The sequence below is a fragment of the Populus euphratica genome, unplaced genomic scaffold, assembly GCF_000495115.2.
Source record: "Populus euphratica unplaced genomic scaffold, PopEup_1.0 scaffold543.1, whole genome shotgun sequence".
Lineage (NCBI taxonomy): Eukaryota > Viridiplantae > Streptophyta > Magnoliopsida > Malpighiales > Salicaceae > Populus > Populus euphratica.
In genome coordinates this window covers 114,673-137,791 of record NW_011500414.1, presented here as the reverse complement: position 1 = coordinate 137,791, position 23,119 = coordinate 114,673, and the positions used below count along the sequence as shown (strand labels likewise).

General features: G+C 33.9%; 2 protein-coding genes and 1 pseudogene across 3 annotated transcripts; all 3 read right to left on the bottom strand.

Annotated features, from left to right (window-relative positions):
• Nucleotides 1–2,199: 2,199 nt before the first annotated feature.
• On the bottom strand, nucleotides 2,200–4,149 carry LOC105114534 (UDP-glycosyltransferase 83A1-like). Its single transcript, XM_011011102.1, has 2 exons — nucleotides 3,499–4,149; nucleotides 2,200–3,243 (listed from the first exon to the last, which is right to left on the bottom strand). The coding sequence occupies exons 1-2, from the start codon at nucleotides 3,983–3,985 to the stop codon at nucleotides 2,360–2,362; spliced, it is 1,371 nt and encodes a 456-aa protein (XP_011009404.1). The 5' UTR covers nucleotides 3,986–4,149; the 3' UTR covers nucleotides 2,200–2,359.
• Nucleotides 4,150–4,988: 839 nt separating this feature from the next.
• Nucleotides 4,989–13,067, bottom strand: LOC105114536 (ribosome biogenesis protein WDR12 homolog; annotated as a pseudogene).
• Nucleotides 13,068–14,213: 1,146 nt separating this feature from the next.
• Nucleotides 14,214–21,501, bottom strand: LOC105114533 (alpha/beta-Hydrolases superfamily protein). Of its 2 annotated transcripts, XR_840156.1 has the most exons (11): nucleotides 21,083–21,501; nucleotides 17,368–17,468; nucleotides 17,136–17,233; nucleotides 16,973–17,022; nucleotides 16,629–16,724; nucleotides 15,924–16,013; nucleotides 15,715–15,807; nucleotides 15,399–15,494; nucleotides 14,806–14,871; nucleotides 14,275–14,587; nucleotides 14,214–14,243 (listed from the first exon to the last, which is right to left on the bottom strand). XR_840156.1 is itself a non-coding variant. In XM_011011101.1 (10 exons), exons 1-10 carry the CDS (start codon nucleotides 21,293–21,295, stop codon nucleotides 14,408–14,410), a joined length of 1,083 nt encoding a protein of 360 aa, XP_011009403.1. In that variant the 5' UTR covers nucleotides 21,296–21,501; the 3' UTR covers nucleotides 14,218–14,407. The 2 variants fall into 2 exon arrangements, 1 of the variants encoding a protein (XP_011009403.1); XM_011011101.1 differs by having other exon boundaries at nucleotides 14,218–14,587.
• Between the last annotated feature and the right edge of the window lie 1,618 nt (nucleotides 21,502–23,119).

Here is a 23,119-nt window from a genome sequence, read left to right as displayed (position 1 = left end):
TGCCTACGTCACCACTAATGGCAGGGGTGCCATTTTTGAAAATTTGATTGTTGTCGTTGATGATGAATATTTTTTTTAATCAGAACAGTAGAAATTTTTTTAGATCAAACTGGATCTAAAATTTGAAGACATCAATCTTTTTGTCGTGTCAGTTGGTGTGGACTTTTTGTTGTAGAGGTGTTGCGGTAGTGTTGGAGGTAGTAAATCGGCATGGATTTATGGACTAATGTGGAGGTCTTCTTAGTGGTGGGTCTGTTGCTATGATTGACTACGTCACCACTAATGGCAGGGGTGCCATTTTTGAAAATTTGATTGCTGTCGTTGATGATGAATATTGTTTTTAATCAGAACAGTAGAAATGTTTTTAGATCAAACTGGATCTAAAGTTTCGCATAAACATGTGGATCGTTTAATTATAAGAATAATTAGAACCCTGACTCTAATACCAAATTTGATACGGGAAAATAAACAAAAAAATTAAAGTAGGGAAAAAAAGAAGGTTTTAGAGAAAGAATAAAGTTAAAGAAAAGAAGAATGGGATCAGAGATATGCAAAGGTTGTAATATTTTCATTAATTATTAAAACTACTTAACATTTAAAAAAGAACAATATAACTACTAAAACCCTAACTAAAACAAGTAATTGGGTTTATGACTTACTAAATAAAATACCCAATAATAACTAAATTAAACTTTTAATAATTTAGACTATTTTTTATTATCTATAATTATACACGTACATAAATAATGGGTTAGGTGTCCGATCACATATGCTATTTGGGAGTTCGGTCGCGTACATAAATAATGGGTTAGGTGTCCGATCGGAGTTCGGTCGATTTGAATGAAGGGGTTGAATTTTGGAGAAGAAGAAACAGACAATAGGAAGACAGGGGGATATTAGTCTTGAATTAATATGACCGTTTCTGACCAGCCATTAGTTAAGCACAATGTTTTATTTGGTTTTATTTTCGTTGACATAATATTAGCACTCTTGCTATATAGTCTGTAACAGAAAAGACAAAGGGGATAATGAGAAAATGATGAATTACAGATTCTATGATCTCTCCTCTCTCTCTCTCTCTCTCTTCTGTTCTTCACTAATATGTACACGCCATTACTGGATCTTGGCTACCAGCCATGTCCACCACTAAAGCTCCTCTGTGTATTATCTGGACTTGCTACACTTTGATGATGCATTCGCGATACGCTCCTGAATGGTCTCTGTGTTCGCAGATGTGATTTTGAACCCATAATTAGCCAAGCTCCATTAGAGGAATTGCATGGACTTGTGCTGGCTAAGGTATATGTAGAACATGTGGATTACTCATTCTACTAAGATTTTCAAATATACTTTTTGTTTATAAACTTAAAGTTCATTCATTGTTCGCGAAGAGGAGTGAGTATCGAAATTCCAAGTCCAAGAAGTCGTCTAAAGCACAAGCACAATGCAGTAATGACCAGTAAAAAGAATGGGACTTTCAGTGCTTTTGGCAATGGTTGTGGGCTGATCTGCACTCCTTAAAGTGTTCAAAAGACAGGTCTTTCTTTAGAGAAGAAATCAAGACTGGTGAGGATTGTGAGATTCTCTAGGCTACGTTCATGAACCTGCATGCTTAGCTGTCTATGGATGAGCCGAAAGTGATTTCCACAGCTCCTGCAAATTTTACTGCCAGGTAAAAATATTGCTGGAAAAGAATATTTCCTGAGGTAGGCTACATGAAGTAGCCTTTTCCATCATTAGTCCCCTGTAATTCGAGTTACGACCAACGTTTTCTGGGACAAACACAAAGTTTCTTATCTATAGGATTTTCTTTAGTATGAATCAGTTACTGCAAAGATTTAATTAATGGTGCCTGCAGGCCAGTACCTTTTTATATTCCAACTGGTACTGAATTGATTCTTGGCAAATAGTGGAGGAATTTAAGGCAGTTTTGACTGATTGGGCTTAGGACTTGATTCTTGGCAAATAGTGGAGGAATTTAGGAAGGCAGTTTTGACTGATTGGGCTTAGGATAAGTACCTGGATGTGCTTTCCGATTTCTTTATTCAAAGTTCATTATCATTGCATTTTTTGGTCGCTAATATGGTGAATTTTAGATGAAGTTGTATATAGAGAAAGAGTTTGAAATAAAGACTCTTCAAAAATTGGCTAATTTTAGCTCTGAATAACTTGATCTGATGATGGTGTATGCTATTGTAATTTTGAAGAAATCATCTAAAGATTCTAAACTAAGAAAGAGAGCAAGTACTTGATAATGCCAGGCTACATGTTACACAGGCAAGATGCCAGACAACAGAGGCAAACACGCAAATCAATCTCTACCTCAAAGACATGTTGTAATGGTTGTAAAATAAACCACCTAAGCCTTGATCCATTCAATAAATCTCTTGAAATTTTGATAAGAACTACCACCTTCTTTGATACTATTCATGACAGTTTCCTTGAGTTCCAATGATGTTGCTTTAAACTCTTCATTACTCAACAGTTGCTCCACCTTGTTCTTGATTTCTCCTGTTGTTATTATCCCATGTTCATCCTTGTTAAATCCCAATCCAACCTTCCAAATATCGCAAATGTAGCTTTGATTAAAGAACTGGTCAGCAAAGTAAGGCCAGCAAAGGAAAGGTACTCCATTGCATACACCTTCAATGACAGAGTTCCATCCACAGTGACTCACAAAACAAGCAACAGAAGGGTGTGCCAGCACATTTTGTTGTGGTGCCCAAGTCACTATCTTACCCTGAGGGCTCACTCTCTCTTTAAATTCTTGTAAAAAAGCATTAGGTGTTCCACTGGTTATATCTGGCCTTGAAACCCACAAGAATGGTCTATTAGTCAGAACCAATCCCAGAGCCAATTCTTGGAACTGAGTAGGGCTTAGAACAGTTGAACTTCCAAAAGCAAGGTAGATGACTGATTGTGGTGGCTGCTGATCTAGCCATTCCAAACATGTTGAGTCCTCTTGCCAGAAGCTTCCTACTGAATCTCGAAGTCTGTTGCTAGCTACAAGTGGTCCTATTGGAATGATGTGTGGAGACAAGTTGAATGCTCCAGGCTCAAGTTCATAAGCTGAGTTGCATAGCAGCCATTCTGTTAGCTTCATTGATTGGATGTTCTTAACCATTATTGCAAAAAATAATTTCTGGGAATTCATGTTGCCAAGACAAGCCCATACGAGCTGTGCTGTGTTTATTGCAGGCATGGTTGGTGAGAGCAAAATTGTCTGCATTTTCACGGGGGTTCCTGCGAAGAAAAACTCAATCAGGATGCCAATTGCATGCTTTTCTCGTCCATACAGCTAAAAATCAAGCAAATAATTGACTATTTGACTTGGTGACTTATCTTAGAGTTTAAAATAGCATGCTTTTTCTGTTAATTTCTCAGCATGGAGCTCTCTATCCTAATAAAAAGCAAGGGAAGGTTCAAGTGTTACTGTTGATAAAATTGGATTGAACATCTCATCGGGACAGACAAAAAATGGTGATAGAAAGAACTGACCTTCCTTGTCTATGATTCCGTCTTCAATCAGTTTTGGGATGCTGAATCCCTGGACTAACATTGCAGCTGCAGCAGAACAAAAAGCAGCTCGCTTGATCCCCTTCTTTTCTGCAAGTTCCAAGGCCCATCCAATAGTCTGATCAGCAAGGATGCAACTGATCTTGTCACTGTCCAATGCATTAATCCTTTCTATGACCTCCTCTATTTTTCCTGGCATAAGCCTCAGGAACGTTTCAGATCTTTTCCCTGGCTTAAATCTATCCTCCCCAGATTCCAGACCATCAGAAAACGAGACTAGATGTATCAAATCTTCTGTATCACCTTTCACTTTCAAACCCGATGCATTCCTGATACGCTCTTCATTGTGTTGTGTGTTTACAAAAGTGATTTTGAACCCATAACTAGCCAAGCAGTGTGAAAGCTCCAATAGAGGAATTATATGGCCTTGCTCTGGATAGGGTATAACTAGGATATGTGGATTGCCCATTCTAGTTTATAGTTCTTTTTTCACTGCTTAAAGTGATTTTGAACTTGGAATTCTTGCCATTCTTCAGGGACCTGGAAAGAACAGGCCAGTAAGTTGACACTTCTTCTTCTTCTTCTTCTTCTTCTATATATCATGTTTATTGGAATACATTACTATTCCCTCATCACCTCCCACTTAATGAGATGTTGATGTTTTGCTTTGTTTATATCAGATTGGTTTGGTGCGTTGTCTTTCCAAAATATTGATTAGCTTTCTCTATCACAGGTGGTCCTGATTCTTGCCCAAACACCTGTCCAAGGAGCTATTTAATACTGTCTAGGATTTATCATTTTGCATTTGCCACTTAATTTAATGTCACCTCACTGCATATATATATATCTGTGTCTGTCAGGGTTGACAACGAAATCTTCTGCATTATTTTGCATTCTGCATGAGTTATTGCACCTACGTATATTTATCATTTTGCATTAACTAAACAGGGATGACAGTAATGGAAAATTACTCAAGAGTCTGATCCTTGAATATATTAGCCAAAAAACTAAACAGGGACGACAGTAATGGAAAATTAAACAGCTAATATAAGCGTTGCATATGTATTACCCACGTCAACGAGTGTAATTTTCTATGCAAAATATTTTTTCCTGGATTTTATTTTTTTTTTAATTTATTAATTAAATATTAAAAATATTTATTAATAATAAATATATTTTAAATTAATAAAACTAATGCTACTTGTAACCGATTATAGAGTATAATGACTAATAATTCAGGCAACTTATTCTCCCTACAACTCACAAACAAACAAGCTTCTACGATGCTTTTTTGTTCTTTTCGTTCGAGCTTTATATTGTGTCATCCTCGTGCTATTTCTTTATTGCAAGACACTCTTTATTAAAAGTGGGATGACTTTCGATTTAATCATGAGGTAGGGGTTAAATTTTTCTATATTACTAGCTGTTTTGATGTCCAAATTAAGATTGGAAACTATTGTTTTAGAATTTTATTTATTTATTTTCCTTCTTGTTCTTATATTTTTCATTTAGAGGACCATGAGTCTAATAATAATGGCAGAGCTAGTCTCGGAGAAGCAGCTGTTTTTGTTTTTGTAGCTTTCCAACCACAGAAGAGCTTTGGGATCTGCGTGCTCTGCAAAACTTTATTTGGGAGGAACCAAAATTTAACCCTTTTTTTTTTCCAGTCAACAACCAAGATTTTATCCTACTGAAGCATCTACTGAACAAAAATCTTGTAAGATTACAACGGGAAGCCATTGTAGATGACAACAGGACTCCCACTGCGCACACTCGTCTGAGGGCCTTGAACAAAATAGACTTTAAGCTGAAATAAACCCTACGATCTGCTCCTTCACTTGAGAAATAGTCATATTGCGCCATCAAACTGCCACGTCAAGAATCGGTAACAGAGAGTGCTAAGATGAAAATGTTTCTCTTAGAATAATCCATCCTCTTTTGGCTTCCATAACTCAACCCTTTAAGAAAAGACATATTCTCAAGTTTGTAGTGGCTTAAAAACATCCAGTCACTCGCATAAACAAATTGTCACACAGCAGTTGAGGACAATGCAAAGAAATGAACTAATTTTCACACCGATTGCAGACAAAGAAAGGGAGAGGAAACAGATCCTACAGGTGGGTTGGGGGAGTAGAAATTTAAACAGAAGTTGATAACAGGATGACAGATAAACAAATAATAATCGCAACTCTCACCTCATTGCACTGAAATTCCAGAGGAAATGCAGAGCTTCGAGTCTACCCACCACTGATCACACTATCGCCTTTCCACCAGCCGGCACATAACACCTGAATTGCAGCACATCACCACATAAAGATGAGAATTTCTTCAATCTGTTTCAATGGGGAAGGCTTAAATAAACGAAATAGATGGCATTATACCTTGTCCTCGTGGGAATCAATAATAACCAGAAGCCACTGCAGCAGAAAAATACACAGTTTAACACTTCATATAGAAGATGAAGCGGATCAGTACACACAAGTCATTCTTTTTTATTATTTCCAGGTTTCAGAAGAGGTTGATCATAAATTGTGGAAGTGAAGAGACTACAATACCGCAGTTCTCAGATCCCACAACATGACTTTCCCATCATAAAATGCAGAAAGTAGATGAAACAACGATTTAGTATGCCACTTGCATGCCGAAATCCAAGAATTATGTGAAGAGAACTGATAAATTGGAGCAGAAGTTCCTACAAGAGTAGTAGGATGCAAATTAGACAGACAAAGGGGTTGGGGTGGGGAGTTGAGTACTTATCTCATAACACACCTGGTTTTTGAGTACTTATCTCACAACACACCTGGTTTTCTTAGCTCTCAAAAGCTTTTAAAACAAAGTGAGACAACCATAGTTATGTGGAGATCAAAAGGAATATGAGTAGAAAACGTGCAACACCTCCAGCTGAGAATATTCCTTAGCATTGCTTTTCACTTTTCTCTTCTTAATGGACACTAAATCACCTTCTGCATCAGACAAATTTGTTCGCCATAAATTGACTGTACAATATTACCAATAATTACCAGAGAACACAATCAGCACCTGTGTATTATCACCATAAAGCTAATCAATTAGCAGATTGCAGAATTGGCGATAAAAACATGAGGAAATAAAGGAACATGTCTCAGCAGACACAAAAGCAAAGGGTAGAATATAAAACACACATCATTATAGAAACCATGACAAAATGTATTTTATGTCATCACTGATATAGAGGATTCAAGCCAGATGAGTCATAATTCCAGTAAAACATCTTGCAATTATACCCCTAGGCTGAAGCAGCCTTTGACAATATACTGCATTTAAAAATGATCATGCATTATCTTTTCAATATACTGCATTTAAAAATGATCATACATTATCTTTTGATAACAGCCTTGAGGCAGAGTTAATTATCTTTTGATAACTGATATAGAGGATTGTCGAATGTCATTCATTCAAACTTCGAAACTAAAAAAGTAAACATTAAATAGTCTGCAACAAATAATCATTCAAAAAATCAATTTTCAATAGAAAAACAACTAAAATGCATTTAGATTTAGACATGTAATGTTCCAACTTCCAAGTTCAAACAGCTGATTCGCAAGAGGGGGAGGACTGTACCTCATTTCTACCTCCTGGGTTAACAACAGTGACAGAAGTAATTGCATCCCTGTGTCCCTCTAGTATATGATTTCATTCTCCAGCAGCTTTCCAGATCCTAGAGAATATGGGTACAAATTATGCGATAATCAGGCTGCTTATCAATTATTTTGAAGAGAATAATTAAGAGCGAGGTAACATGAAGACATAGAGAGTTTATATTGACTTTCCAAAACTATCGTAGCAGCCAGTGAAGATGAACCTGCCAGAAACCACAAATCAGAGCAGCTTCTACCAATGCATGGAAAGTCACATTAAAATTTGTAAGAAAAAAACTAGATGGTGTGATATTTAAGGTGACCATTACGATACATCTTCAGCTCTAATTACAATCAAATGTGTTGCCTGATTGCATTAATCGGTCTTTCGAACTAAAATTTGACCAATTACAAGCCGAGTGATTCTAAAAATCAAATGTACTTGCGAACCTGGTAATTTAGACAGCCCGCATTTATTCTTATTTTCAAGAAAACGGCTATATGCTCCTCTTATTTTTTGGGTAATAAAATACTTTTATTGTTTCAAAAAATAGCGTAAAGACTTGCATGTTTATTAACAATTTTAGAACGAAAAATAAATCTGTTAAAAAATTATTTTACCACTGCAAGACAATATTATGTGATTTTTATTAAGGATAAAATCATTAATTCAATATTACAATCTATAGTAAATCATATATATATATATATATATATATTACTTTTCACACATATGTTGGGTTTTTGTAATTTACTTATTCCTATACCAGCCATTTTAGCATATGGGCGTAGCTTGTTTCTCATACCAAAGAAAACATGAATTTTTGAAATCCATATGCTGGCTAACTATTTGCCGATTTGTCAGCCATTTTGAAATATCATTTTGCTTCATGTTGAATTTTTATAAAAATATTATATTTTCAAGAAAGGATAAAAAACCACAAAGATTAAATATGTGTTTTGATAAGGTTCCGACTGATGATATTATGATAGTTGCCTAGTAGAGACTAAACACACTAACATAATATTTAACATGGTTCAGCAATTCAGCTACGTCCACGGAAGAAGTTAATTGATTATATAGAGAGAGAACAAAATTTACAACAATAGAAGAAGAAAAATCATCCACTCTTTGCAACTCTCAACCTCACTCTTTTTCTCTCTTTGTAATGTTACAATGGCAACTACTATTTGCTTCCTTTGACAGCCCACTCTCTCTTATATTTCTTACATTATTGGCTTTACACTCTCTTTCATTTTGCTACTCTATTGGTGTTATTTATAGATAAGAATGGTGAGACAACTTGGTCATAGATTATGGCACTAATAGTGGCACAATATAGGTTACACTATTTTATCAATGGTTGGTACAGCTAGTTTGACAATACCCACTAACCATTATAGCATTTTGACAATGGCTTCCCTCTTTTTTAGAATAGGCTGCAAATGCTCTATAATTGCTGCACATTAATGGCAACAATCCTAACAATTACCTGTTTTGTCATTCATGTGGGTAATTGTCATCTTGCTTTTTTAGCACATGCTTGCATTTTGCAACTCTTTCAAGCTTACCATTCTAAAAGGATCTTTGGCCAAGTTTACAAGTACTCGTCAAACCTTTCAATCACTAGAGTCATCAAAGTACACCCTTGCTTACACCAAAGGATCACTTCAACCAGATGATCTCTTATGTCACATCTGAAAAGTGTTAACGTTTATCTCTGGGACATAACATTCCCCTTCAAGCATATCAACCATGCTCGGTTTGAAATGATTTTTTAAGCTTTACACCAAGGCTTACAACACCCCTCCAAATGAAAATTTATATTCCCAAGTGCGATAGTCATTATCTGAGTATTTGAATGTGATCATGAGCACACTACTCTTTCAAGAGTCTACTCATCTAGAATTTGCGCCTACCCTCTGTTCCACCATAGGAACCACACCTTACTTCTCCATGAGTCTCTCGCTCTTAGTTCTAAGAGTTCAAGTAGCTTTTCATCTTTAACTATGAGGGCAGCCCATCAAAGATGGATCTATATTTGTCTTTATACTCTGAGTATTACAATGTCATTATCGAGCTCACTACCTTGACAAGAGTCAACTTGTTCCTGGAGCCTACGCATGCTCTCTACTTCTACATAACAGTCGCATCTTAATACTCCACAAGTCATCCACTTATTGTCCACGAAAAATATCTTCTAGTTCATTAATCTTTAACATAGGAGCAATATTCATGATAGTCAATTCTATATTAGTCTCCATACTCATCATAGCCACTACATTGGCTATCCATTCACATATCCACTCATATCCAGATCATATCAGCTTTGGGGTGTTCTGAACTTGGGCTTATATCATAGCCCTCACACCTTATGTAAGGTGTCTTCGCCCATTTTCATGGGACAGTCTGAACTTGGGCCTATATTATGGCCTACACACCTTCTCTTTAAGGTGTCTTCGCCTTTTATAGGCAGTCGCATCCTCCTTTAGCTGAAATGCTTCAAAATGGCTCCAAAATTCTCTACCACTATATGCACTTGGGAGAGATTACTGCCACTGATCATATAGAACTAGAGAGTTATGGTACACTCCTCGCAATCCTCCATCTTAGTTTCTATATTTGGAGCTTCTACACCTTTCTTCTTGATAGCTTCATCTACACCATCTCTCTTTTGGTGTCTTCGTCTTTCATAGGCAGTCGCCTTTTATCACAGGCATTTGCATCCCCTTAATTAGATGCCTCTGTAACAGCTCATCTTTCCATCCTTTCATGAATTGGAAAGGTCTTCACATATTGTCTTCATCAAGAGCACAAAAGACTTCTTGTTGTATAACCTTTTACACAGTCTTTGCTCTAAACTTCATCTGGGAATCTCCTTCCATATGTTGTCTCATATTACAGTACCTCGTTAGATCCTACGGGTACTCCTGCACTATTTTCATGTGCCCTTGTGCAATTTTTGTTCTCTAGATTCTCCATATCTTTTATTTATTTCGACAATAGCTCATCTTGTCACAACACTTATCAAAGACAAAATAAGGTATTAATCTTTATCCTCTAGCTGCATTTCTCTTCTATTATCAAAATATTCATTAATTCTCCTCTCGAGAAATTACAGTCACCGAATTTAACTTCTTTTGAGAAATCACCACTCCATCAGATCCTTAAATATATGGAACCCAACTATTCTTTTGTGTCGTCATCCTACTAGTTTTCAATAGTTTCATTTCAAACTATTACATATATAAAAATAGTACCATATAGATAATGTTTCAACTAAGCAAGCTTAGAAGAAAGATTGAAGGGCTACACCGATCCCGCTTAAAACTCAATCTCCTAGCTAGAACTTCTTAAGCCATATCTATCCATTGTACTGTCTTTTTGTATATACAACCATGTGCTAGCTTTGTTGCGGATTTCCTTTACAAGTGATCTAAAATATATTGGTTTTATACCTGATTTCTCAACATCTGATGAGATTACCGGTGCTTAGATTCGTCAAGATTGGTCTTCATCAATTTTCATGCTCCACCTCAAATCATTCACATGATCAAATGTTTAGAGTGTCCTAATTTTGCCTTCCCTCGAGGTAATTAAAATTTCTTCCACTTAGCAATTCAACACACATAATTGGGCAAAAATGTGTGACTTCTTCTTATTCATCTCCATCAACCACCATGATGGCTTTTAGATGCCTCCTAATCGGGCAATCTCTCTTAATAATTCACCACCACCATTTTTTATCACAATATCAAAGATCAGACATACCATTGCATCTAGAACGATCAAATTAACTAGAAAAAGGTCTGAAATCATTCAAATTACATTTTAGCCTGCTAGGATTTGATCAAAACAATTCTAGCCTGGTGAGTGACCTAGATTTAATCTCAGATCCGGTTGTACATAGAATCCACTACACTGGATCCTATCCCTCGGCTCGCGGCTCGGCTCCAACTTAGGTCAGCTCCACTCAACTCGGCTTGGCTTAACTCATCTCGGCTCGTGGTTGATGACATGGCATGTGAGTCCCATAGTGCTGACGTGTTAGCTGACTAGGTGCTGATGTGGCATGCTAACTATGCATACTGACACCGTGATTACGTCATGCTGATGTCATCCATATCCGGGTCAGTTACATAGGTCGGGTCGTCTGGTATTCGAGTCGGGTCAGCCCATCCAGGAAAAGAAGATACGTGGGACGCATCTGCATGCGTAGCAAAACGCTTCACCTACACGTGATGGCACATACGGCCATATTTGAGGTCTGATTTTCACACCATTTTCTCCTCCTTTACATGGTGGTTTGGTCAAAACACAATTTTGACAACTTTTATTTTTGAACAAAAATCAAACACCACTTTAAACCATATGCTCTAATACCAATTGTTGGGGGTTCTGACCGGTGATATTCTGATAGTTGCTTATTGAAGGTTAAGTACACTGATACAATATTTACCTACATCCACGAGAGAAGCCAATTGATTATATAGGAAGAGAACAAGATTTATAACAATTGAAGAGGAAGAATCATCCACTCTTTGCAATTCTCAACCTCACTCTTTTTCTCTTTTTGTAATGTTGCACTGGCAACCACTACTTGTTTTCTTTGACAGTCCAATCGCTTCTATATTTTTCACATTATTGGCTCTATACTCTCTCTTATTTTGCTACTTTCTTGGTGTCTATTTATAGGCAAAAATGGTTAAACAACTTGGTCATAGATTATGACACTGATAGTGATAGCACATGGGTTACACTATTTTATTAATGATTGGTAGAACTTGTTTGACAATATCCACCTACCATTGTAATATTTTGACAATGGCTTCCCTCTTCTATAAAATAGGATGCAAATGTTTTATGATTGTTATATATTAATTGCAACCATCCTAACATGTTTAGTGTTATATTGCAGATTAAAAATATTTTTAATTGAAAAAAATATTATTAAAAAAATATCAAATAATATTTTTTTTATTTTTTATTTTAATATCAGTACATTAAAATTATTAAAAAATATATTAAAAAATCATCAGCTAAAGTAAAAAGCATTATATGACACAAAAACACTCTCCCTGGGAAAAAAATATATCTCCTTTTTCTTGGAAAAAAAAGGGTAAAAACTCCAGCCAATAATGTATTGTTTGTATTGGCTACAATTTGCAGCTTATATCATCCACAGGAGCATTACATTGAATTTGGAGGCCATAGAATTATGATATTTTGAAACAAGTTGAATGGTTCCTTCTACATGTAATTGTCTACTGAGTAATTTTCCTTTAGCTTTTATTTTCAATTTTTCTCAACCAAATTACAGTAAGAACCAATGATTACCGAGGACAAGGACCATCGTCAGCACTGACCCAGTCATCATGTTAAGAAGGCTCATACTCTTTCTGCGGGGCTACCGCCCTCATGTTTTCAATTTCCAATACCTTCTCCTGTGATTCCGCCACAATAATTACTTGCAAGCTATCAGAACAAAAAAAAAAAAAGTCGAAAGTGTCATAAATTACATCGGAAATGCCCTTGGCAAGCACAAACTGTTCAAGTGGCAAGCGAACCAGTTCTCCGTCAATCACAAAATCGAAAGGCTGCGATTCGATCCCATTCATCATCTCTTGCCCAGAATCACAGCAAAATTAACAATACAGAAATTGGTTTTAATTGAAAATAAGGCTAAAATCACGCACCAGCTTTGAGAAGGGAATTGACGATGGTGGAGAGACCATAACGGGTGACATTAGCCGGGATAGCAATTGAAGTATTTGGGACTTTATTGGGTGGCTTCAGTTTTGTTGTAAATCGTGCCTGAACTCGCCTTTCTTCTACATCGCCGTCCATGTCCATGTCCATGTCCATGCCTTCTACAATCACGCGCGCGCAGAGATGAGGGTTCTAGAGAAGACTAGCCAATTAATCCGCACTTAGCCACGAATTATAATTTAAAAAAGAAAAAGAAAATTGGTTATACGGATTGTTTTAATGTATTTTTTTAGATTAAATAAATTAAAATATAAATTAAAAATACAAGTAAATAAAATGAAGATATTTTATGAAATAAAATATGATATGTATTTGATTGCATTTATTTATTTAAATAAATAAAAGATAAATATATGCTTTAAAAGTATATAAATTAAAAAATAAATATAAATAAAATTAATGTAAAGAGAATATATTACCAATATAAGTTTAAAATTATGTTTTATCTTCTCTCTTTTTTTTTATCTTATAACTTGGGGTTTTGTGTCCACTCTTTTAAAAAGTAAATATATTATGTTAGTTTGTATCTGCATCCATACCTCGGGTTTTGTATTTATTTTTTAAAAAAAAAAATATTTTTCAAAATTAGGTTATTAGACCTCAATTTCTATGATTTTTTGAATTTTTTTTTATAAAATTATTTTGATTTTATATTCTGAATCGCATATTAGTCAAGTTTATATAAATTAAATGAAGTTTTTTTAATTAATTTTTTTATTTTCATCTTTTTTTATTGTTTTATTCAATTTTTTTATTTGATGTTATTATAATCTTATGATCATCCATGAATTTAATATATTAATTTAAATTAGATTGCCATGAATTTAATATATTAATTTAAATTAGGTTGTTTTTCCTTTTTAAAATTGATTTTTTTCATAGTTTTTTTAGTGTTTGATTTGTTGATAATTGAGCTTTAATTTTTATTTTTTAATTTTTTATGAGATTATCTTATTTTTATTTAATTTTTTCTTTGTTATAAAATAATTATTCAAATTTTTTAATAATATTTAGTGTATTTTTTTAATAATATTGATAATCATTCAATTTTTTATTAATAATTATTATTAGTATTTTTTATAATTATATTATTAAATTATTCAAGCTTATTAATTTGAATCAATAAATCAGACCCAAATCTTTCTAACTCTTTTAAAGACATTATCATAATATAAGTATATTTTTTTATATTTAAAAAAATTAAACCAGTTCATGGCTTTAGCACTGGCCACTTATGCAGTGATTATCCATGGAGCATATTGCAGCAGCGTGGATACTGTTCAAAAGAGACAAAAATAACCTAACATATCTATGTTGACTCGAAACTGAAACACAGTAAAGTTAAGCATGAGCTTCAAAGTTCAACAAAATTATTGCATTGGGATAAAGTAGAAGTCCATAAAAGGTTCGACAACATGTAAGGACGCAGTTCTACTGGGCAAACAGTCATTACTCTGAGGGTAGCTATTTCATCATTACATGCCCCACACCACTATGAACCTTCCTATCCGCGTGAAGCCGTCACCTGGGCCAAGCAAAATGGGCTCTTGGCATCAACACCAGCGTCATCTTCAGCAAAATTAGCAATCAATTTCGCAACCCATTTGGGATTATCCACATGAGGGAGATGGCCGGAATCATATACTTCTCGAATAATTGCATTAGATAGTTCAGAGTGCAATTTCTGCATTAAATTCGGTGAAGACATTAGGAAGAAAACCCTACCTAATAGCCTTGACGTAGGTAAACTTACAGTAGTGAACTAGCATTAAGGGCTGGTAAGTTTAATAGATTTAGACGCGAGGCAAAGTAAGCTTTACGAACAAGGACATCAATGTTTCCAAGTAGATAGAACAGTGATGACAACTTCTAAAAGAAAAATAGATATGATTAGGATATTACCACTACAAGCTTGTAGCTCACAATCTGATCTTTCTCACCACATATGATAAGGGTTTTGTGCTTTACCTGTTTAATAACAACAATACATGCAGAAATGTGGTATTAACAGTATGCATCATCCAATAACTTCATATATATAATATATATGTCTTAGTTAAGACTTTGACCACAACTGAGTTCTATCCCCCACACTGTTTAAAGCATGACCGATCGATGGAGTTTATTATATAAATTGTTGCCTTCGATAAGTTCTCAATGGAATGAAGATGAGCAATTCTATTCGATGAAGTGATTCATTGTTGAAGCTTGAGTTTACGCTTCTTTAGCAAGAAAATAATTTAAATGTTTTAACTACCAGAATTCGCACCAACACATAATCTCTCTCTCTCTCTCTCTTCTTTCTATATCATGAAGTTGCGGTAGCATACTAACATGTATTTCATGAAAGTTCATTCATCACGAACCATATACATGGATTGATTCACTAAATCATCATCATCATCAACTAAGAGTAACTTCACTAAAATATGTACAACAAATTGACATAGATGCTATCCTTTCTTATCATTTCAGCATGAAAATCAATATTGTACCTGTTTTATCTGGGAAATAACATTATAGCCCCCACTTAACATGAAACTGACAGTTGCGTCTTTCCACCATGGTAGCAAACAATGTAATCGGCCAACCTAAATCACGACAAGAGAACAAAATAGGCATTAAGTTACAATTTAAACAAAACTAGGCAAGACGTAGAACTTGGACTAAAAAAATTCAACTGCATATACTCTAATTCTCATTGGTTTTGAAAATTAAGAACAAAGTCTCGTCAAAAGAAAATATCAGTGGGAAAAAAAATAAAGTGAGAAAGAGGCAGATTTTTGTCCGAAAAAGAACGAGCACACTTACATTAGTCCAGTCCAAGATTGTAAGAAATGGAATGCTATTGAAGGCCAACATATTTGCATAAAGACGTAATGGGACGCTCTTTAACAAAGAAACCTGATCCAAAAAAGATAAGGAGAAAAAAAAAAAAGAAAGAGAGCTAAAGGTTAGACACATGAGTTAAAATGAATGTTATAAAGTAGTATATTACAGAAGGGTAACTTTAGACGTACCCCAGCATAGGCTACCGATTCTGGTAACTTTGCAAGATGTCCCGTGCCTTCAGCATACACACTTGGGTTGATCAAAACCAGCTTCTCAACCTATAAAATATGAAGATCATGTACTATAAACCAAAAAAATAATGACTGAAGTAGATACTAATTAACCAGAAACTAGAATAAGAGCAAAACCATAGACTTGTAAGAACATTTTGACCTACAATTAGTCATCTTAAAATTTTCGGACGATTTTATTCTTAGACTTGGACAGGTTAATTTGCCGCTGCTGGTTGGTAATGTTCTTCTTCTTCTACCAACCCCACACCACCATCATGCACCTCACAAGTTAAACCACTATGATCTTATCTCTGCAACTTAGGGCAATGGGAAAAACTGAAATGGTTTCTTTTAAATTCAATGTTCAGACTCAATCATACAGGTTTAAAACTCAAATGATAGAAAAAACTTGTCTAGACCTCTTGATTCAACATAAACCTCTCAAGTGAATTTTTCAACAAGTCAAAATTTTGTTTCGATTCTTCTCCAATCATATTTTTCCAAGGACTTCAACTGATTTCAGATTTTGATTTGAGTTGCGAGCATGATCAATTGATATCATGAAAGAGATTCACATTTGATACATTGACATGAACATAAGACTGCATATTGCAATGTAGAGGAGTTGAAGGGCAACGAGTAATTGATAAGATAACTTACAGCTTCTGGATAATGGACTGTAAAATCAATTGCAACAGAGGCGCCAAGACTAGGTCCAACTAATATCATTGGCCGTCTGATGTGAGACTTCCAAAGCTGGTATTTAAACGAGAAAAACATCAATTAGTTTCTGAGCTCATGGTCTTAAATTCAACTACACACACATTATCCCACACATTGACTCGCATTGTTCAAGCCATGCAAAGACATTAATAATCAACTCATATTTACAAGAAAAGCAGAATTAGTGGAAAATGAAAGCATTTACAGCACAGAATATGATGTAGCCAAGCGACTGAAACAACTCTTCCAGGTTTCGAGAGCCAAAGAATTCAAGAACAAACCTGATAAAGGTGATGACGCTTGGATGCCATGTCACATGGTGGACGAGTTTCTATAACATATATCAACAATGATCACATTAAAGAAAATGTTGAGAGAAATTAAGAAACGGAAAGTGTAGAATTCAATACAGTTTACATGAGAGTTGAGTTGGTTAGACTTAACCTAAATCAGAGAAGCCCCACCCTAGAACATCAATAGCCCAGGCTTCCAAACCAGCCTCCTCGAGTAAGGGAAGTGTGCATCTCCATTCCAAACAAGAACTATATATGTAATGCAACATAGTAAACAAACGTTAGCGTTGACAAACACACACGCACACACGCACAGGTAACAGAAGGAAAAAACTAAAATAATTGTTGTGATTATTCTATGATAACTTGCATGAGAATCAAACCTGTCAAAGCAATGCAGAAGAACCACTGGGGTGGTCTTATTGCTTTGTCTGAAGAGTGGTTTAACACAACTACTCATGATACAACTTTTAGAATATCCCATCTGCAATTATGACAAACAATAAGCCTACGATGAGAGGGGCTACTCAAAATCCACAATATTTATTAATCGTGGCCAAAAGCAAATGGGATTTTTGTACGGGTTAGAAACATCGTTAAGTGCTCCAAAATGATTGCTCCAGTCTTGATAACAATTTTGACAGTATATGGTTTAACTAACAGAAGGCTTAGTCCCCGCCTAGTTCTTTGTGTATTTGGAATATATATATATATATATATATATATAAGGCAAGTAGTTTAGTAATAACAACCAGTGTTCTTTTTAACACTTTAATGATGACATACTTAAAGGCCACAAACTGACCCAAGATACCTAAACTCGAAATAAGGTGGAAGCTAGCTACCTTGTCTATTATCTTCATATTTTTACCTTCTCCTTGTCATGATGACATTCATGGGTAACAAGCCAAGTTTTATGCTATACTCTTCTTGTTTATTCCCCTGCTTGTTCAAAGCATTTACTATCTTCAGAGCTTTATGTTTTATTGACCAACATCTAACTCAAAAGCTGAGGATAGACTAATATTGAGAATATTTATTTGAGGGAATTTCTTTTCATAAAAATATATATGTGGTTCAACAATATTATTTTAATTTTATTGTGCCTATATTTTTAATGTCTGGTGCTTTCAATATGCTAATATTATTTTAGGGATATGTACTTCATTATTTTGTTATGCATGTTTGCAATCAAGAATTGAATTTTAGGAGAGGCTGCCAGAAAATAATCTTGTAAATACAATATTATAGGTAGGAATGAGCATTCAAATTTTGCATTTTTAGTGATTACATAATTTTCTTTTTATCCAATCCGGACTTTATTCTTTTACCCGATCACAAAATCTTAGTAACTCAAATTTTTTATTTTAATCTATTTTTTAAGAAAAAAACACAATTGACTAACTAAAGTGAAGCTAAGGAAAGTATTCGATTGTCAAAATTAGATCTAAAAAAATTTAATTTTAAAAAATATTAAAACACAACTCGACTCCATGTGTTAAACTTACTATTTAAATTATGATAATAAGATAATTCCAAAAAAAATAAATAAAAATACAAAACCTAATTTTCAACTAATTAAATTTTAAAAAATAAAAATATAAAAAATATAAAAATTAAATTTGACATCTAAAATAAATGATAGCTAACTTTGCAATTTTATTGAGAAAGGCTGAGAAATCAAGATGATGAGAAAGAAAAAAAAAACGAAAAGAAAGAAAAGAAGATCAGGCCAACTAGAACCGAATTGGAGCTCCAACATGTACGCGCCCATCTTGAAAAGAAGATCTCACCGAGAACAATCAAACAATACCAAAGAAAGCTAACTATAGAGTTTGGTGGCCGCTGCATGCACCTCCCAAGTTAAACGGCTCTTCTTACACACACCAGCTACTTTTTTTTTTTCATTCAATCCGGTTCCTAAATACTTGTTTTAGTTTCAAATTCTATATATAAAGCTTAAATTGTTCTAAATCAATAATATCAAAGTTAATTTTTCCAAGCCAAGTATCAACGGATTACCATATTTTTTCTTTGACACTACAAGAATCCCAAATCAATTAAAACAAATTACTGAGTCTCATCTTAAACTAATGCAATTTGAGGGTATAAAATTAAAAAAAATAAAAAATAAAAATCAAAAGATGACGCGAATACATTTCACAATAATTTCATGACTAGTAGTACTGTCTACAGTGAAACCCCCGTCCCTGACAGTCTTAAGTTCTTTGTAATTTACAAAACTATCCCAAAAATATGGATAACGCATGCCGAGGGCTAACACTGTGGGACAGACATCTTGTTCTCGAAAAACTAACAAGTCATTCTCTCCATCTTCGTGTCTCAAAGAAGATCTCCAGTCTCTATGAAAACAGATCCATGGTGGCCAGGCACGAAATCAAAGTGTCAGCCATGGACTTGAATGAATGGATAATTTCTAATTTTGGATTTCTTCTTCTTTTTCAACTCTTTATCAATTAAAAAGAGGAGAGTTGCGACCATGTTCCATGCGAGGGTGTCTATCAAGCAAGCACACCGATCCCTCATCCTATACATGAAAGGAATACCAAGACATAAGAACCCTCTGGGCATTTTTCAGCTAAGCCCTAAATACATGGGAAGCAAGGCTCTGCACGAATAGTAGTTACTGTGGAATGCCATTACAGACTCAAGAAGAGGCATCGTCACCAGCACAAATATGTTTAATGAAATCCATGGTGGTCGTCAATCCTAGGACTGAAATATGGTACGAATATGACTGATTCTTATGTATTTGTGGTACCAATAAGTGTGTCATAAGTTTACAGAACCAGTACAAAGAAATTCGAATGGTGAAAGGCCGATGGAGGAATATGAGGGGGGGGCTACTTTGTCATGGGTTGCATTACGAGTCCACATCAAGGGTACTCTTGCTCTCCTTTTGAAGATATCCTCAATCTACTTTTAGGTAGCCGATTGAAAGTATAATTATAATTGTTTTTTTTAAGTTTTTTATTTAAAAATATATTAAAATAATATTTTTTATTTTTTAAAAATTATTTTTAGTTTTAGTGCATTAAAATATTTAAAAACTAAAAAAATAATTTTCAATAAAAAATTTAAATTTTAAATTTTTTAAAAAATATTTTTTAAATACAAAAATAAATAAAAAAAATAATCACCTTACTGTTGACATGACTTATCGTTAAATTCAACTATATATTAAGTTATTACTTTGCCTTTGAATAAGATTTTGTATCAACTTTACAATCTAATCATTTTCATTTCTTTTCATTGAGGTTTTCAGTTTAACAGAATATATATATATATATCTGTCGAACAAAGTTTGTTTTTCTTTTAAAAAAAGAAAAGAAATATAATCTATGATTAAATATAGAGGGAGAATATTTACATAAGAATTGAAACATAAAAAATATTAATAAAAAGATTGCAGAAGGTAAAACTGAGACTGTGAGACATTTCTCAGATCCTCGAATGTAGGTTTTTTTTCTTTCTTTTACCGGTGGTGAATCAAACCCAGGAGGGGACCGACAAACAAGTTCCAAGAGAGGGTGTCTCTTTGAACAACCGGCGGACATCTTTTCAGACACGAAAGGGGGAAAAACAATGGCTATTTGTGATCTCTAGGCATTTCCTCAAGAACAGAATCTTTCCACTGCTCCAGTCAATAATGCTATTTCCTTACACAAATATATATATATATATTCCAGTGGAAGAATATCAGGCAGCTTTAGCCACCGTTACTAAATTCTCAAAGAAAGGAGAAATCAATGACAATAAAATATAAGGATTTGATTTTATAGATCGAAAACAATATGTGTACATGCGTAGCTTTCAGTCATCGATTCTTTAATTTCCACCAAAAATCCACGAGAAAAAGAAAAATAATGCGAAATTAATATCAACGGAATAAACGCAACACGTGATACTATATTATATTACATTTATTTAGTCACAAAAAGCAGATAATCCCTTGGATACTATGCTAATCATAGAAATGATAATAATGTATTAACATTAATAATAAACATAAATAGGCTACAGATTAAACAAGAGGGAGTGGAGTAGAGTAAGTAAATGATGATGATCATGACTAACCTGCACAGGTAGCCTCTCTATTCTTTTAGCCAAAGATCTGGCAAATGGGTCTTTGATCTTCTCTACCTCTTTTGGAAGAAATGAAGGAAACTCGGCATCACCAGCTCCATCAACATCGAAAACTTTATGCTTGCTAGCCTTTAAACTCGCACATTTTTTGGTCATATTGCCTCCCAATAATGGTAGAGACCCAAGCTTAAGAAACATGGTCATACTTGAAAGTTCAAGGAGACAGAAGTTATTTCTTCCAACTTCCGATGGTTGTAGCTAGACAGGAAAGGGCAGGAACTAAGACACAGATAGGCGGGCAGAGGCCCGGCGTCAGTGCACTGAATAGTTGAGACGTGTCAAACAGCTACAGGAAAGAAAGCTAACGTGTTGTCTCTTATGGCTGCAAGCATCAAACTAATTTTATATATAGGGAAGGAAAGAAAGCTAACGTGTTGTCTCTTATGGCTGCAAGCATGAAACTAATTTTATATATAGGGAAACTAGAATACTCTCTTTCGATTAATCTCTCCCTGGACTGCATTTTTCATATTTACTTTCTAATATTTTAAAGTTTTACTGCAGTACTGTGTGCCTTGTCTTTGTCCATTAAAGACTTTCTTCGTTTCTTTCACGCTGTATTTATTGCAAAGGAAACTTGAAATGAGTAAGCCATTTTTATTTTCTTTTATTTGATGACAACGGGTTTTTATTTCTTTTTTCTTTTTTCTTTACATGCTAAGAGGAGATTCTAATTGTAATCAAGAAAAAAAAAATAGTTTGGTATTTGATATACTAAATAACACTTGCTTTAACTTTCTCCGCTTGGTCTTTTTCATGAATAATGACTAAACATCTTATAGTAAAATAGTATGATTAAATAAATATCAACTTATATTTAACTAAAATTGTATTGCTATTATTCAATACCAATTGATTTTTAATGAAAATAATTTTTTTATTATTAGAAGAAAGGACAAAAATAACTTAAATATTATAAAACTAGTTAGGATGGATGATTTTTTTATTAAGGAAATGATATTTTTTTTGAAGTTATTGTATTCTCATTACTTAAATCATGGGTTTAACAGGTTTGTTCATGTTAATTTGATTTTTATTTTTTTGTTATCTCGATCTCATGACCTAGGATATGGATTTGACAACTTGGTTAACTCGAGTTTTTATTTTTAATTTTATTCTTCAATACTAAGTTGATTAAGAATTCATTTTCATAATTTATTTTTACTTGTTTTCTGTAAAATTATCATGATTTCATGGTCCAAAATGTAGATCTGACAAGTTAACTAAAGTTAATCTAATATGTCACCATATCAATATTTTAAAAAGATATCATCCAATATGCATCATATTTTGAGTTTATAATTATCATTTTTTATTAGAAAATACGTTAGCAATGTTCAGATATTTTTATATTAAAAAATCAAATGTGCAGCGAGCACGGGTCAAAGAACTAGCAAAAACTTAATAAATGCTTTTGAGAGCTAAGCTTTGACTTAACAAATAGGAAGTTAAGTATGAAGTGTTCAAAATAGATTTGATATGTGTTTATCTTTTTTAAAAAAATTATATACACACACATACAAAAATAAAAATTTACTTTAGCATATTGAAAGAAATAAATATGTTCAATTATAAAAAAAAAAAATCAAGATCAAGAAATGCAAAGCATAGTTATAATACCTAACTTGGGGTTTGACTCAACTCAAAGTTTGGAAGGTGGGTTGATCAGGCCAACCTTTATATCAAAAATCAACTTATTTTTTTATCAAAATGATTTTGTTTTTTTTTATATATAAATAAAATGATAACATTTGAGTTTCTTATAAATCTCAAAGCAACATGTTTTAATTTTTTTTAAAAATAAAACAAAATTATTTTAGTAAAAAAAATGTTAAAAATAAAATCTAACCTCGACCAGGTTCCAGGTTTATTGGTCACTAAGTTGATCCACTCAACAAGCTAGGTTTTATAATAGAATTTGTTGTTAACTAGTTTATCAAATAATAACAAAAAAAAAAGTTTATATTT